This window comes from Saccopteryx bilineata, chromosome 6, assembly GCF_036850765.1.
Source record: "Saccopteryx bilineata isolate mSacBil1 chromosome 6, mSacBil1_pri_phased_curated, whole genome shotgun sequence".
Lineage (NCBI taxonomy): Eukaryota > Metazoa > Chordata > Mammalia > Chiroptera > Emballonuridae > Saccopteryx > Saccopteryx bilineata.
The window spans coordinates 193,364,668-193,379,178 of NC_089495.1; the positions used below are offsets into that span (position 1 = coordinate 193,364,668).

General features: G+C 57.4%; 1 protein-coding gene across 5 annotated transcripts in view; it reads left to right on the forward strand.

The window, feature by feature from the left end:
* Nucleotides 1–14,511, forward strand: part of SULF2 (sulfatase 2) — a 108,420-nt gene that overhangs the window by 83,404 nt on the left and 10,505 nt on the right. For all 5 annotated transcript variants that reach the window (XR_010726111.1, XM_066235840.1, XM_066235839.1 and 2 more), the window contains exons 6-11: nucleotides 3,968–4,118; nucleotides 5,262–5,437; nucleotides 8,192–8,320; nucleotides 9,648–9,704; nucleotides 10,202–10,328; nucleotides 11,925–12,120. Coding sequence is in view for 4 of the 5 variants with exons in the window: in XM_066235840.1 (XP_066091937.1) it covers nucleotides 3,968–4,118; nucleotides 5,262–5,437; nucleotides 8,192–8,320; nucleotides 9,648–9,704; nucleotides 10,202–10,328; nucleotides 11,925–12,120 (836 nt within the window). In the remaining variant the exon portion in view is untranslated. The remainder of the gene's footprint in view (nucleotides 1–3,967; nucleotides 4,119–5,261; nucleotides 5,438–8,191; nucleotides 8,321–9,647; nucleotides 9,705–10,201; nucleotides 10,329–11,924; nucleotides 12,121–14,511) is intronic.

The window sequence follows — 14,511 nt, forward strand, 5'->3', positions numbered from 1 at the left end:
GAATATTCCAGGCTTTTAGTCTTCATTGCACTCTGAATACGTTGCCCTCCTCAGGCCCCTCGCTGTATTTACTTTCTGACAGCACCCAAAGTGGCTCGGAGAGGGTAAGAGGTGTGAACCGCTGAGCCCCTGGTCTCTGGGGAGGAAGATTTGACAGGTGATGAACTATGCTGCAGGGGCTGCAGTGCTGCCCTCGCCCACCAGAGGGCAGCACCACCTCTCTGCGCATCTGGTTTGCCTGGCCCCGTCCCATTCCTCCACCAGATTGCAAGTCTTCCCCAGCCCTGTCCCCCACCACTAATGGCTCACCTTGGCAAGAGGGGCATGTGGCCAGCTCAGTCCCACCGAACAGAGAAGCCGTGGGGTGCAGGGGTACATTTCTGTGGCTTCTCCTTTAAAAGAGGTGTGGGCAGCCTCTCTTCCCCCCATTCCCTGGCAGCCCTGGTGTTTCATGATGAGGTTGTTTGACATTGCCTGCTCATTTATTATCCCTTTGAAATGAAAATTACAGAAATCGAACATGAGCAGCGCCTGCGATGACTTACCCAGAGAACCCCCACGCCTTATTAGGGGTGTATTTGGAAGGCTCGCTTATCTCTGGCGTATAATCATTTCCAAAACAAAACCAGAAAGTTCTGCAGCTGGGATGTTTAGTTATGACAGTCAAGGGGGACGGGGTGGAGGAGGGGACAGAGCCCTGCCTGTTGGGTCAGAGTTCCAGATCTTTCTGTCAGGCTGCTGTCAGACTCTCACCCCTCAAGACTGTGTCCTGTTCCTGGGGGCCTTGTGGGTTCAGAGCAATGCTGCTGGAGGCCCTGTCGTCCCCCTTCCTCACTCACACACACACTTACTCTGACACTCACACTCATACACATACACTCAAACACTCACTCCACATGCACCATTAAACACAGACACACACAGATACAGACACAAACACAAATATACAAATAGATACAGACACACGCAAACGTAAAGATACACACACACAAATGCGTGCACAGTCCATACACAAACACAGACATATGTGCATACAAATCAGACACAAACAGACAAGGTACAGGCACACAGTTACACAAGGGCACACACAAATCTATACACACATACACTGACACACACACAAAGATAGAAATACATTCAGAGTTACCAGGGGTGGGGGGAGGGAGGACATGGGAGGGAGGGAGGGAGAGAGTTAGGGGGAGGGGGAAGGGCACAGAGAACTAGATAGAGGGTGGCGGAGGACAATCTGACTTTGGGCGAGGGGTACGCAACATAATTTAATGACAAAATAACCTAGACATGTTTTCTTTGAATATATGTACCCTGATTTATTAATGTCATCCCATTACCATTAATAAAAATTTATTTTAAAAAAAAATACATTCAGATACAAAGCAGATAAACACAGACACACATACTTAAACATAGATACACACAAAGATGCAGATATAAACATACAGACACACAAAAACAGCTATGCAAACGGACACATACACACAAACATGCACAGACACAGGCACACCAGCACCCAGGTGTGTACACACAGCCAGATATACACACAGAGACACCAGCCCCCGGAGCTGTGTTCTAAGTGCAGCATCTGACCGGGGGTGCACAGGCCTCTCCATCTCTCACCCACGGGAGCCAGGGAGCCAGGGAGCCTCACCCTTGCAGCCTTGGGTGCGAGCGAGGGGGGCTGCCAGGGGAGAGTCTCCTCCCTGCGCCCCCAGCAGAAGCGGGGAGGCCCTTCTTCAGGCCCTGCCGAAAACACACCACACATTCCTGGGATTCCTGAGGAAGTGAGTCTGGTCTGCAGGCTGCCGCGTTCTTAGGAAAATGCGAGGCGTCTCTGAGGAAGCCTGGCCTCTTGCAGGCGACCAGCAAGCCTGCGGCACTGGTCCCTCGCGGAGACCCTGGGCTCTGCGGCCTCTGCCTCTTGGAGCAAAGGCTACAGAACTCACCCTCCGCAGGCTCCGGACGAACTCACTCCTTGCTGGTCTCAGGACAGACTCCAGCCTGACCGCCTCTCATGGATTCAGGGATGACTGCTCAAAACCACCTCCTGGAAGGTGGCCCCTCGGGCCTGCAGGAACAATGTTCCCGCACTGCCCGATGGCTCCGAGAGGTCTTTGTGCAGCCCGGCCGCGGGGTGGTGGGGGGGCTGTTCCCAGGAGTGTTTTACACGGGGGTCAGGCCCCAGCTAGCCCGCAGGAGAGCGCAGGGGTTCTCATCATCAAAGCACGCCTTGGGCCAGCTCGGATTTAGTGGCCGGAGACCAGCGGGGACTGAAAGGGGAGTCCAGGGGGAATCTGGAGGCCGTGACTCAGCCCGCTCTGCATAGCAACCGTCTCCAAAACTGTGCAAAACCACGGGGTCACTGCTTCCACCCTGAGAACCTGCCGTGCGTGCGTGTGTGCATGCCAGGCGCTGGGAAGGTCCCGCGTGGCCTGCGGGAGGGAAGGGACTTCGGCCCTGTTTTGCCCTCCCTCACCTCTGCCGCCCTTTGCCTCTTAATCCTCACTTTGAAAAGCCTTTTGTCTTCAAGGCCCTGGAAACTCAACCTTTCTATGCCGCTCGGCCTGGGGAGGAGTTAAGATCTGGGGGAACCTGGAGGGTCACCAGTGCAAGGGACGGCCACCGTGGGTGGGGTTTTACTTATCAGTGGCGTCCCAACCCAGAATACCCATCTTTTGGAGGGGTTGGCAGCAGCTGAGATCCTGGGCGAGAGGACAGGCGGTGTCCTCAGTTTGGGACAGAGTCATACGTTACTGGAATCTGCAAACTTCCGTGGTCACAAACTGAATTAACCTGAGTGTCTGGGCCGCTAAATCCCCCAGCAGGAATTTCTTGGCCAAAGTTTTATTCAAACACTGTGGTGAGAGTCTCTGGTCAAGTCCACGTGTCGGAGAGTGTTTCCAGGCAGGTGGTGCTGGCCCGCCACACCCGCCCGTGGGGTTCAGAACCCAGCCCTGCCTTGGGCAGATCAGTCCCCTCACGGGGCCTCAGTTTCCTCATTCTCACACCAGCTCCTAGGAAGCGCCAGCTCCTAGGACGGTGATGAGCATTAACTTGCAGTGGGTGACGGAAGGCGAACCCTTCAAGCTGTGCCCAGCACGCGGAAGCGCTCAGGAGAAGGCAGAGGCGATCGTTTAGGGGTTCGTCCATCGTTGGCCTCCACAGCCGACCCGCCAGCAGGAGTCGCAGTTTAGTGGCTTCACCACCCACCCACTCAGTCCACCGAGACAGGACCCCCAACTTCTCTGACCCTCCGTGTCCCCTTTCGTAAACGGGAGGTGAAAATACACAGGAAGAAGAACGGTGACGACCGAGTGATAGAACAGGGACCCGTCCCAGGCGCACACGTTCGGGCAGCCCCCGGCCAGGGTTGGCCGTACGTGCATGACTGTTACTTATCTAGTTCTTCATCAGTTTCCTTTCTTTGAACCAAAGTCTATTGCAAAAGGGCATTCGGTAGTCGCGCCTTAACCGTGATAAGTGTCACCTGCCACCTACCCAAGGTAACCGGAGAGGAAGTGCAGGCCCAGTGAATTAGAGCTGGGCACTGCGCCTGCGGGAGGCTCGGGACTTGAGTCTCGCTCCTTCTTTTAAAGGGGAAGTGAGCAAAGCCCAGACAGGTGTCAAAGGAGGATTGACATCGGACCGAGGCTTTGGCCTTGACGTGGACGTGCTCAGAACCAGAACGGGAGGGGCTCTTGGAGTTTGTGGCTCGGGGTCATTTAATGCTGTGACTCCTGAGGTCTCCCCATGTGGCCACTCCACACGTGGAGAAATGCTGGCCTCACGTTCAGCAGAGACCCTGACACCTGTGCCCACTCCCGCCCCATGGAGTGTTTCATGCCGGGCTGCAGACAGGGCACGGGGCCAGGGGCGCTCACTCCTGGCCAGGGCGGGCCGGGGGACCGGCCCAGCGCCCTCCGGCCTGACCTCTGCTGTGTTTGCCCGCCAGCACGCCGAGCTACAACTACGCGCCCAACCCCGACAAGCACTGGATCATGCGCTACACGGGGCCCATGAAGCCCATCCACATGGAGTTTACCAACATGCTCCAGCGGAAGCGCCTGCAGACCCTCATGTCCGTGGACGACTCCATGGAGACGGTAGGCCGCCGGCCCCGCCTGCCTCCCCCCAACCCCCGCACGCCCGCCCTCTGCTGACACCCCCCTCCCTTCACCCCTTCCCGGGTGTCATCAGCCCGAGAAGAACGGGACCGGAGCAGGATGAAAGGCTTTGAGCAACCCCTGCCTCCGTGAAACTTAGGTGCTGGCCCTGCTCTGTTCAGTGTGGTAGCCGCGTGTCACGAGTTGCACTTTTTTTTAACAGCTTTCTTGAGATACACCCTACAATTCACCCAGTTAAAGTGTACGGTTCAGTGCTTTTAATATATTTGCAGACTTGTCCGGTCAGCACCACAGTCAGCTTTAGGACATTCTCATTTCCCCAGAAAGAAACCCTGCAGCCCTTAGCTGCCCCCCCCCGGGACCCCCGCACCCTTCACCCTTACGAGCCACCAGTCTCCTCTGTCTCTGTGGACTTGCTGCTTCCGGACGTGCCACAGGAGGGGAATCCCACCAATACGCGGTCTTCTGTGACTGGCTCCTTTCACTCAGCCCAGTGTTTTCAAGGTCCCTCCACACGGTGGCGCACATGGGAACGTCATTCCTTTAGACTGCTGAGTAATATTCCACCGTTGGGGATTGTATGTCGTATACTTGACTGATGGCTATTAAAATTAATTGGAATATAGGACAGTTTAAAGTTCACTTCCTCATTCACACTAGTAGCCACACGTGGCTGGTGGCTACCGTACCGGACAGGACAGGACAGAAATTAACGTTGCCGACAGCACAGAAAGCTCTATGGGACAGACAGCGCCGTGGTAGGTCACAGACGCCTGCCACAGGCTGCAGTCCAACATCATTCATTCGTTTGTTTGTTCATCTATTGAGTGACAAAAGTCCCTGCTCCGAGGGGGCTTACACTCTAATGCAGGGGCGCAGACACCCCACAAATAAGTAGGAGAGACAGAGGTGAGGGGTGTGGTGAGGAAAAGGGGACAGACAGTGACAGGCCGTGGGGAGGCGACCGCTATATATGACACAGCCCCCGGGGCCCCGCTGAGAGGTGACTGCGGCTGAGTGAGGTCCTGAGGGCGGGGGGGCACGGGCCTGCGACCTCGGGTCCCACCAGCCTCGGAGAGCGGGCGGGGTGCACAGAGCCCTCATGTCTCGCCCGCGCCCCAGATTTACAACATGCTGGTGGAGACGGGCGAGCTGGACAACACCTACATCGTGTACACCGCCGACCACGGCTACCACATCGGCCAGTTCGGCCTGGTGAAGGGGAAGTCCATGCCGTACGAGTTCGACATCAGGGTCCCGTTCTACGTGCGGGGCCCCAACGTGGAGGCTGGCTCGCTGTGAGTGTCCCCCCATCCCACGCTGCTCCAAACTCCCAGGGGGGGCCTCGGGGCTCTGCTGGCCCCCAGACGGGCAAGAAGCAGGCAGTTCAATCGTGCAGGCCCGAGCCGCTCCCGGGGCGGCTCCCGTCCTGGCAAGGGAACCTCGGTGCCAAGGGAAACAGTGCCCGTGTCACTCGGATTCTGACTCGTCGCACGCACCTCTGTGGGGGACGGAGAGGCCAGGAGCCGTTAACACCTGTGAAAACAGTGTTCGTGGTGGGCAGTGTGCCAGGGAACCAGGGAGCCGGCCTGGTGTCGCCGCCAGCGGGTGGGAGGGCCGCCTTGGTTTCTGTCTGGCTGGGCGCCCCTGGGGGCTGGTGGCTGGCGGGTGAGATCCGCTGAGCCGGCTCCCCTGCCACCCTTTCCTCGAGGACCACGTGGCCCTCAGCCAGGCTCCTCCATGGTTAACCTGTCAGGTGGCACGTCTAGCAGCAGTAAGTGCCGTGTCTTGGGCAGGGAGAGAGAGGCAGGAGGCCGGCCATCATGGCAGCAGCTTCCCTGGATCTGCTGGGACACGACGGACACCAGCTTGACTGGTTTTTTAAAATGTAGATACGTCGCTATTAAGCCGCTTATTTGGTCTGACTTCCATCCGAGCCCCGAGCCCAGGCTGGACACCCTCAGGCACTGTCGAGGCCGCAGAATTCCTCCCCAAAAGGGTGCAGGCCATGCCCCAGGGGGTCTAGATGGTCCTGCCACCTTGGACACCTGGTGACAGTTTCCAGAGGCAGGCACAGCTCCATCCCCTTCCTCCGCCGACCTCATCAAATCGCTTCCTGTGATCGTAGCTATGGTTATGTAGCGGTCATTTTTCAGGCCCAGCTCTAAGTACCTTCCATCCGTGCAGGTACTCATTTAAGCATCACAACAACCCAGTGGAGTCGATGCTGTTGTTATCCCTTCCATACGGAAGGAAACGGAGGCCCAGAGAGGGAAGTTGCCTGAGGTCACATGTCAGGGAGGAGCTGGGCTTTGAAGCCAGGATTCTCTGCTCCTGCCAGCCTGGCAGCCACCCATACCGCCTCTCAGCAGCCTTGATCCACTCCTGTGAATAGAAAGAGTGTGACCCACTAAGGACTCTGGAAGCACTGGCATTGTGGGTTTGGTCAGCCTCAGAGTCTGTGAGCTGGTGCACAGGACCCCAAATCACAACCTCATACAGACAAAACAACGAGAATGCTCATTTCAGACTTGGGGCTGACGGCACACAGAATCACAGAATATCTGTCAGCCAGGACTCCTTAGGCTGCAAGCAGAAATGACCATCATACTGGACAAGGCTTAAAAAGATAAAATGGCCTGACCAGGTGGTGGCGCAGTGGGTAGAGTGTCAAACTGGGATGCAGAGGTCACAGGTTCGAGACCCCGAGGTCGCCAGCTTGAGTGCGGGCTCATCTGGTTTGAGTAACAAAGCTCACCAGCTTGGACCCAAGGTCGCTGGCTCGAGCAAGGGGTTGCTCGGTCTGCTGAGGGCCCGCGGTTAGGGCGCATGTGAGAAAGCAATCAGTGAACAACTAAGGTCTCGCTACGAAAAGCTGATGATTGATGCTTCTCATCTCTCTCTGTTCCTGTCTGTCCCTGTCTATCCCTCTCTCTCTGACTCTCTCTCTGTCCCTGAAAAAAAAAAAAAAGATAAAATGAAGGCAGTAGTTAAAGTAACTGGAAAGTCCAAGGCTAGCCGGGCTTCAGGCACAGCTGGCTCCAGCAGGCACACAGTGACACCAGGAAGCTCTTGTTTCCCATCTCTCAGCCCTGCCTCCTCTGAAACTGGCTTCATCCTCAGGCAGGCTTTTCTCTTGTGGTGGCAGAGAGAGTCCCTTTCAGCCATCTGGCTTAGGAAACCAAACAGCAGTTAAACAGACGCCTGGGGCTGGCTGTCACTGGCCTGTCTTGGCTTGTGTGCCCCACTCCCTCGCTCACGGGGTTGTGCAAGTGCAAGCAGAGGACTTGAACTCACGCAGCCCGCCCCCACCAAGTGTCCTTGCGGATTTGTGGCCGCTTGCTCCTTCAGTAAGAGATGAGGGAGACATGGCTAGCAACACAGTCAGATGTCCTGTAATGTCACTATGGATGTCACTATGGAGTGACATCCCGCCGCCTTTACATTAGTCTATTGGTTTTTGGCCCACCCTCGAGGGGGCTGGGTCACACAAAGGCATGAACACGGGGGGGGGGGGAGGGATCACAGGGCCATGCAAAGAACTGGGGGGAGTGAGGGAGACAGTGCTGTGCTGTGTCCGGAGGAGGAGCACGCAGCAGCCAGGGCGGAGGCCCTGAGGCCAGAGCGCGCCTGGCCTGGCAGGGACAGCAGTGAGCCCAGGCTTCCCCCAGACACTCAGGGAGGGGCCCAAGGGGAGTCGTGGGGCTTGGGGGAGCTCCTTTGGTGGGCGTCCTTTGTCCAGAGAGTGGGGAGCAAGGAGAACGTTCCTGGCTGAAGAAACGGCCATGTAGAGGCCAGGTGTGGCCTCTGAGTCACAGCCCCACAGCCCCGTGGTGTGGGGACCGAGGTAAGAGGGAGGGACAGGGTTCAGGAGCATTGGGACACAGAGGAGCCCTGAGGGCTGAGGTACAGGGAGTGACATGGCCCCAGCTTCCTACCCTCAGGGCCTCAGTCCCCGGCCACCTCCATCCCTCCAGCCGCGCCACGCCTGAGCGAGGGGGGCTGGGTACCGCTGCCCAGGTGGCCGAGTCTGGTCTCCCTGCCTCCCCCAGGAACCCCCACATCGTCCTCAATATTGACCTGGCCCCCACCATCCTGGACATTGCGGGTCTGGACATCCCCTCGGACATGGACGGGAAGTCCATCCTGAAGCTGCTGGACACGGAGCGGCCCATGAATCGGTGAGGATGGGAAGAGTGCAGGGCTCCACCCCCCGCCCTGCAGGACCTTGGGGCCAAACCGGGTGGGTCTGAGGGATGGCGACGCCGAAAGTCAGGAGTGGTCCCTCATCCCGACCACCTCTCGCTGTGGGAGAGAAAGGTGTCCCCTCTAAGATTCCAGCCTCCCAACTGGACTATGGCCAGAGTGACCAGCTGCCGGTCCTAATCTGAGTAAAACTCGAAATAATGGCAACAGGAATTCACATTCATGATGCACTTCCTGTTGCCAGGCCGTGTCCCGAGTTCTTTGCAGAGAACTTTATCATTTTGATCCTCGTGATAACCTAGCGAGGTGGCCGTTATTATGATCCCTTGTGCCAATTTGGAAACAATCCCAGCGAGGTCAAGTCGACTTGGGCAAGCCTGGCTTCGACTCCAGGGTTCAGACTCCAGACTAGAGGCTACACTCCCCATTGCCTTGCTCTGTGCATTTAATGCCAGATGGCGTGATGGGAACATATTCCTAGATGTCCTGGAGGCAGGAAAGGGAACAGGGATGGTGAGCAAAACAGAGGCAGGCAGGAAGGTGAGTTGAGTTTGGCCGAGACAGTAAAGCGGAGCGATGTAGCCGCTGGTGCGGCAGTAGCGACATCTAGTGGCCAACACTGTAACTGCCTGCTGGGTTCACAGCCCCAGAGAGCTGAGGATTGCAATCTGGGCTCACACCTCCGGCAAGCTCCAAAGGTCCAGCCCTGATGGGCAGTGTCCGTCCACATCTGACTGTCCTGCCACCTCTGTTGAGCTGCCTCCCTCTGACTATGAGGCTTTATAAGCTGTAAGGGTGTAAACTGGGCAGGTTTGGGGAGTGGGGCACTGGGTTGGGAGCCAGGAGCCAGGTGGAAACTGCCTCTCTCGGCCTGAGCCCCTGTCTGGGCCATGTCACCATGAAATGCAAACTTAAAATACACAATCCAACTGTAAAGGGTCAAACAAGGAAATCCTCCCAAAACACACTGTACTTCACCCGAAGTCAGGGCGGCCTCTCCGTCTGGCACTCCTGGGAGGCACAGGCACACACACGTGACTGCGTGTGCCTCTGACCCGGGTCCCCTCCACCCACGTGCCTCCGGACCGAGTCTCTGGCAAGGAGCAGCTCCGCCAGGTTGGAGGGTGTGGGCATCGAAACCTCTCCCGTGCCCAGCTCGCCCCGTCTTCCCCTGGGACCCCACGCTCTGAACCAGTCGTGAACCTAGGCTGGCTCTGGGCGTCGTCCCTGCTTCTGGGAAAATGGGGGGTGCGGGTGACACCCCCACATTGATGAGAAGGCGGAGGTGTGCTTTTTCCCCAGGTTTCACTTGAAAAAGAAGATGAGGGTGTGGCGGGATTCCTTCCTGGTGGAGAGAGGGTAAGTGCTGGGGCCCCAGGAGCCACCAGGGCCGTTGAGCCGAGAGGACCCAGGTGCCCCCACAACCGCCCCACCCCAGGAAGCTCCTGGCAGCCCGTGGGATGGAAGGCCTTACTCTCGGGGGAAGGGGGGAGAATATTGTCATCATAGTCCGTCCCAGCAGTGACTGGGCACTCGTGGCCATGGCCCCTAGACACGGAGGCCTGCTCACTCACTGTTCCTGTGGTTGGCGCAGGATCTACATCTGGAGGCCACATGTTTCCTGCTGCCTGTAGAGTGTCTTAAGTGCTTTTTCATTTATTGCCAACTCATGCAATTTGGGAGGCTTCCTATAAAAATCCCCATTTCTTTAGTCTCTTAACGATCAGAAGACATGGCCAGGCTGGACCTGCATCGGTGGCACCATGCTAGGCTGAGCGGGGGTCGCCCTGCAGGCAGGCCACACGCTCCCCTCTGAGCTGGGAGGCCAGCCCTGTGTCCCACTCTCTGCCCCACAGCAAACTGCTCCACAAGAGGGACAGTGACAAGATGGATGCCCGGGAGAACTTCCTGCCCAAGTACCAGCGCGTGAAAGACCTGTGCCAGAGGGCCGAATACCAGACGGCGTGTGAGCAGCTGGGCCAGGTGAGGGGGGCGTGGCCGCAGCCCTGGGGCTGGGCACACGTGCCTCTCCCAGCGGTGGCCCAGGGGCCACTCAGCCAGCAGAGCCCACGAGGCCTGCTGACGTGTGACACCCAGGATGGTGCTGGGTGACACCGGTGATGCCCAGAAAGCCCGCTCCTCCTCAGCTCGTGTTCAGTCCTGGTCACGTGGGAGGAAAGGTCTCCCGTGGGGGTGTGTCTGCGGTTCCGCACCCCTCCGCACAGCGGTTATGAAGGGAAATGGCCGCACTTGCTCTGTAGCCGCCTCCATAGGTTCCTCTTCGTGGCAGACCCTCCATGGGCGCGAGAAACAGGAGACTGCCTTTTGAAATAAACACATTTAGGTTTTAGAAAAAGGGATCGATTTCCAAAGGAGTATTAAGGAAACAGTAATCCGAATAGTATATATTTAGAGACAGCAAAACCCGACTGCTGTTTGGGAGAGTCTGACCTAGGCTTTTCTGAGGTCTGGGAGGCCAGGTGGGCTCTGGAGAGGGTGGAGGGTAGGCAGGGCCTTGTGAGGAGGACCCAGGCAGGAGGCTGGGGGGTGGGGTGGGGGGTACAGGGGAGGCTGGCCTGGCCCAAAGGGGGCGGGAGGCAGGAGGCACGAGGCACAGCCCCGCGCAGCCCGTGGGCCGGGGCTCCGTGCTCATGCGCAGTGGCTCAGGCGTGGAATTGCCTGCCCGTCTAAAAGAAGCAAAACAAGAGCTTTCCCTTTTTTGTTGTTTCATTTCTCGTTAATAAACCCTGCCGAGGCCAAGGTGCGAGTCTGGTGGGATTCTCACAGGCTGCCTTCCGGCGGCTGGGGCTCACGGCTGGATGACGAAGGAGCAGGACCCCCTCCAGGCTGCGCACCCTTCCCAGCGTTTATCTGTAACCCCGCCCCTCCCCACGTCGGGGAGGACGCCTTGTCAGGGAAGCAGCCAGTCAGCGCACCTGTGTGGCCGGACACTGGTCCGTCCGGGTGACAGCCTTGAGTGCCGTCCTCAGGAAGTGCTGCCGTCCTGCCGCTGACGTTCTGGAAAGAGCTCAGCCTCGGGTTTATGCCAAGAGCTCTGATTTCGGTTCTGAGCTACAACAAATAGCCAATAAGGCCAGGGATAAGGCTAAGGGGCCTTTGTTCTCCTGGGATTGTTGTCAAATCCTGTGCCCCAGGTTAAGGATCAGGCCTTGGGGGGGGGATCTACATATTCAGAATATCAGATGTCCACCCACTGGGGGAACGTCCTGGCTGGGCTGGCCCAGCCGCCCCCTAAGTGCTGTCGCCTTGGCCAGCTCATGCTGGGCTTTCCAGGAGCGCCCTCCCTCCGTGTGAGTCGTCCTCTCCGCCCCGTGCTTCCCACGGCTCACGCTCAGCCACAGAGTCATGCAGTGTCCCCCTCGGTACCATTCCTGTGCTGCTCCCACAGTCCAACGAGTCTGTGCGTCACTGAGCCAATAGCATCAGGAACCTAACTGCTGTGAGCCCGTGTCCCCGTGAGGGCAGGGAGCGGGAAGTCTCGGAGCAGCTGGGGGCAGCGGGGGAAGTGACGGGGCCGCTGGTCGAGCCAGCGCCTGAGGCCCCCGCTGTGTCTTGCAGAAGTGGCAGTGTGTGGAGGACGCCACGGGGGCGCTGAAGCTGCACAAGTGTAAGGGGCCGGTGCGGCCCAGCGGCAGAGCCCTGTCCAACCTGGTGCCCAAGTACTACGGGCAGGGCAGCGAGGCCTGCACCTGTGACAGCGGCGGGGATGACCAGCTCGGCCTCTCCGGACGCCGGAAAAAGTCCTTTAAGAAAAGTGAGTGTGGTGACCTGCACGGTTCGGAACAGGGCGGGAGGGACTGCGCCTGGGTAGCTCCATTTGTTCAAATAATTCCACGGGCGCTTGCAAGGGCCAGGAGCTGGGACACAGCGAAGCCCCCAGGGACCCTCCCGGTCCAGTGGGGCAGGACAGGCATAGAGGGGAGCTAATGCAATAGCAGAGTGGGGGTCGCAATGTAAACAGAGGGAGGGGGTGGTGGGGACCCACTAGGGCCATCACGTCGCGTTGCCGGCCATCACTCTGAGATGAGAAGCCACCAGAGGGTTCAAGCAGAGGAGCCAAGGTCAGATTTGTGTTTTCAAGTGACCTCCCCCCCCCCCCCCGCCGCCGCCCAGGGGTATGTCAGTGGGCTAGAGGCCCGTAAGAGACTGGCCGCGAGCCCTGGGAGGGCCCACGGTGACTCGGACCCGAGACAGTTACATCATAGGGAGAAGGGGTTGGGCCATCAGGACAGGCTGATACGGTCCCTCCTCGTTATTCGTGGAACCCGTGTGTGCAAGGTCGCTGGCTCCCTACAATTTACTTGTAAGGCCCCAGTCTTCCCTGGAGATGCTTCCACGGTCATTCACGGGCACATGCGGAGTCGCCCTCTTGCACGTTCCCAGCTGAGGCTGAACAAGGAGACGCCTTCCCTTGTTTCAGCCTCCTGCTCTACGCAGGTGTCCTCTTCGTGTCTGTTGGGGGTCATGCTTTTCCCGGTGACCCACTGTTCGAAACAGCCCCCAGCACAGTGCTGAAGTGCTGGGTCACGTCCCTGGGCACAGGGCGGCCGTGAGACGCCTTGCGGAGAGAGTGTGTGGTCTCCGGGGAAGCTTGTGCAGGCGTGCGCTGTAGCTCTGTGGCCATGAGTTCAATGTTAATGACTCAACACTATATATTCCATAAGGTGTCCTTAAACAGAAACACCCAGAAAACAAGGTTATGTGACTGACCCAGGCTCACAGAAACCTGACCCACATTTCCCCTGGAAGCAGTGCTTTACTACTCGCCAACGCTGTGTTCCCGGTGACTTCATAGAACATAGTTACGCAAATAACAACAGACTATATTTTGGAGTGGGGAAAGGCTCCCCAACCCAGCTGAAGGAGCTGCCTGGGCCTTCACACAAGGGACAGGCAGAAGGCCAGCGAGCAGAGCAGAGGGCATATGTCCTCTAGATGTGGCTGGAAGACTCAGCCGGCACCCTGGGCGAGTCACAGCCCTCTTCCGAGTTCAGCTTCCCAGGGGGAGAATGATCTCTGCCTAAGGGCTCAGACAAGACGGTGCCTGTGCTTGGAGCGTGCCCAGCACGCTGCTGGGTGCAAGGACGCGGTCTCGGTGAGACTGGGTCAGCTGGCCGGAAGTGTTCACGCCAAAGCTGTCCCACGCTGCCTGTTGTTCTGGCCCCCAACCCAAGGACAGCCAAAGCCCAGTGATTTTAGTTCTGGTTGTTTTAAATCGTAGTAAAATATACATAACACAGTATACTGCTCACGAATAATTAGGGGATATTTCGAAATGAATATGAAGCAATAAATTATCACCTAATTTTTGTGAGCAGAATATTTAGCATCTTAAACATTTTTAAGTGTAGTGTTCGGTGGCCTCAGGTACATCCACACTGTTGTGCAGTCATCACCGTCCATCTCCAGAACTTTCATCTTGCAAAACTGAAACTCTATGCCCACTGAACACTAACTCCCCATCCGTCCCGCAGCCCCTGGAAGCCATCATCCTGCTTTCTGTCTGTGACTGACCCTCCCCCCCCCCCCCGGTCCGGGGTGCTCTGGGAGAGACCACCTCGCTTACAGAGCACATGCGTCTCTCTGTAATGACCAGGTTCCTGCCTCCACGGGCGCCTCCCAGTGGATCGGGCCCCGTTCCATTTCCTCACGAGCTGAGTAGTACTACTAAGCTCACCTCTTTTTAGCAAAGAAAATGATTGGTTTTTAGATTGAATTACACAGCTAACATCTCCTTGCTTCAACACACAGCACACAGGACAATCTTTAACTAATATAAGAACTTGTGACTCAAGCTTTTTTTCTTTTCCTATTAATGCTTAGAAGAAAGAAAAAATTAACCTAAGTAGCTGAGACTCAGCTCAACCCCAGGCCCTCATCCGAGGACGGTGTCACATCAAAGCCCTGCCTTACTTATGCGCTCCTCACAACCACCTAGGAGCAAAGCAGCTCAGTCATGACAGATGGGAAAGATGGGGTCACACAGCCAATGTGAGGACTTAAGCCCCGTCCCCCGGCCCAACATGCTTCCTCGTGCAGGTGCCTTTCAGCAAGATGCTTTCTGCCCTTCCTTTCTGAGCAGTCAGCCTAGAGCAGGCATTCTAAACTGGGGGCGATCTTGCCCCTTAAGGGACGCTTGGCCATG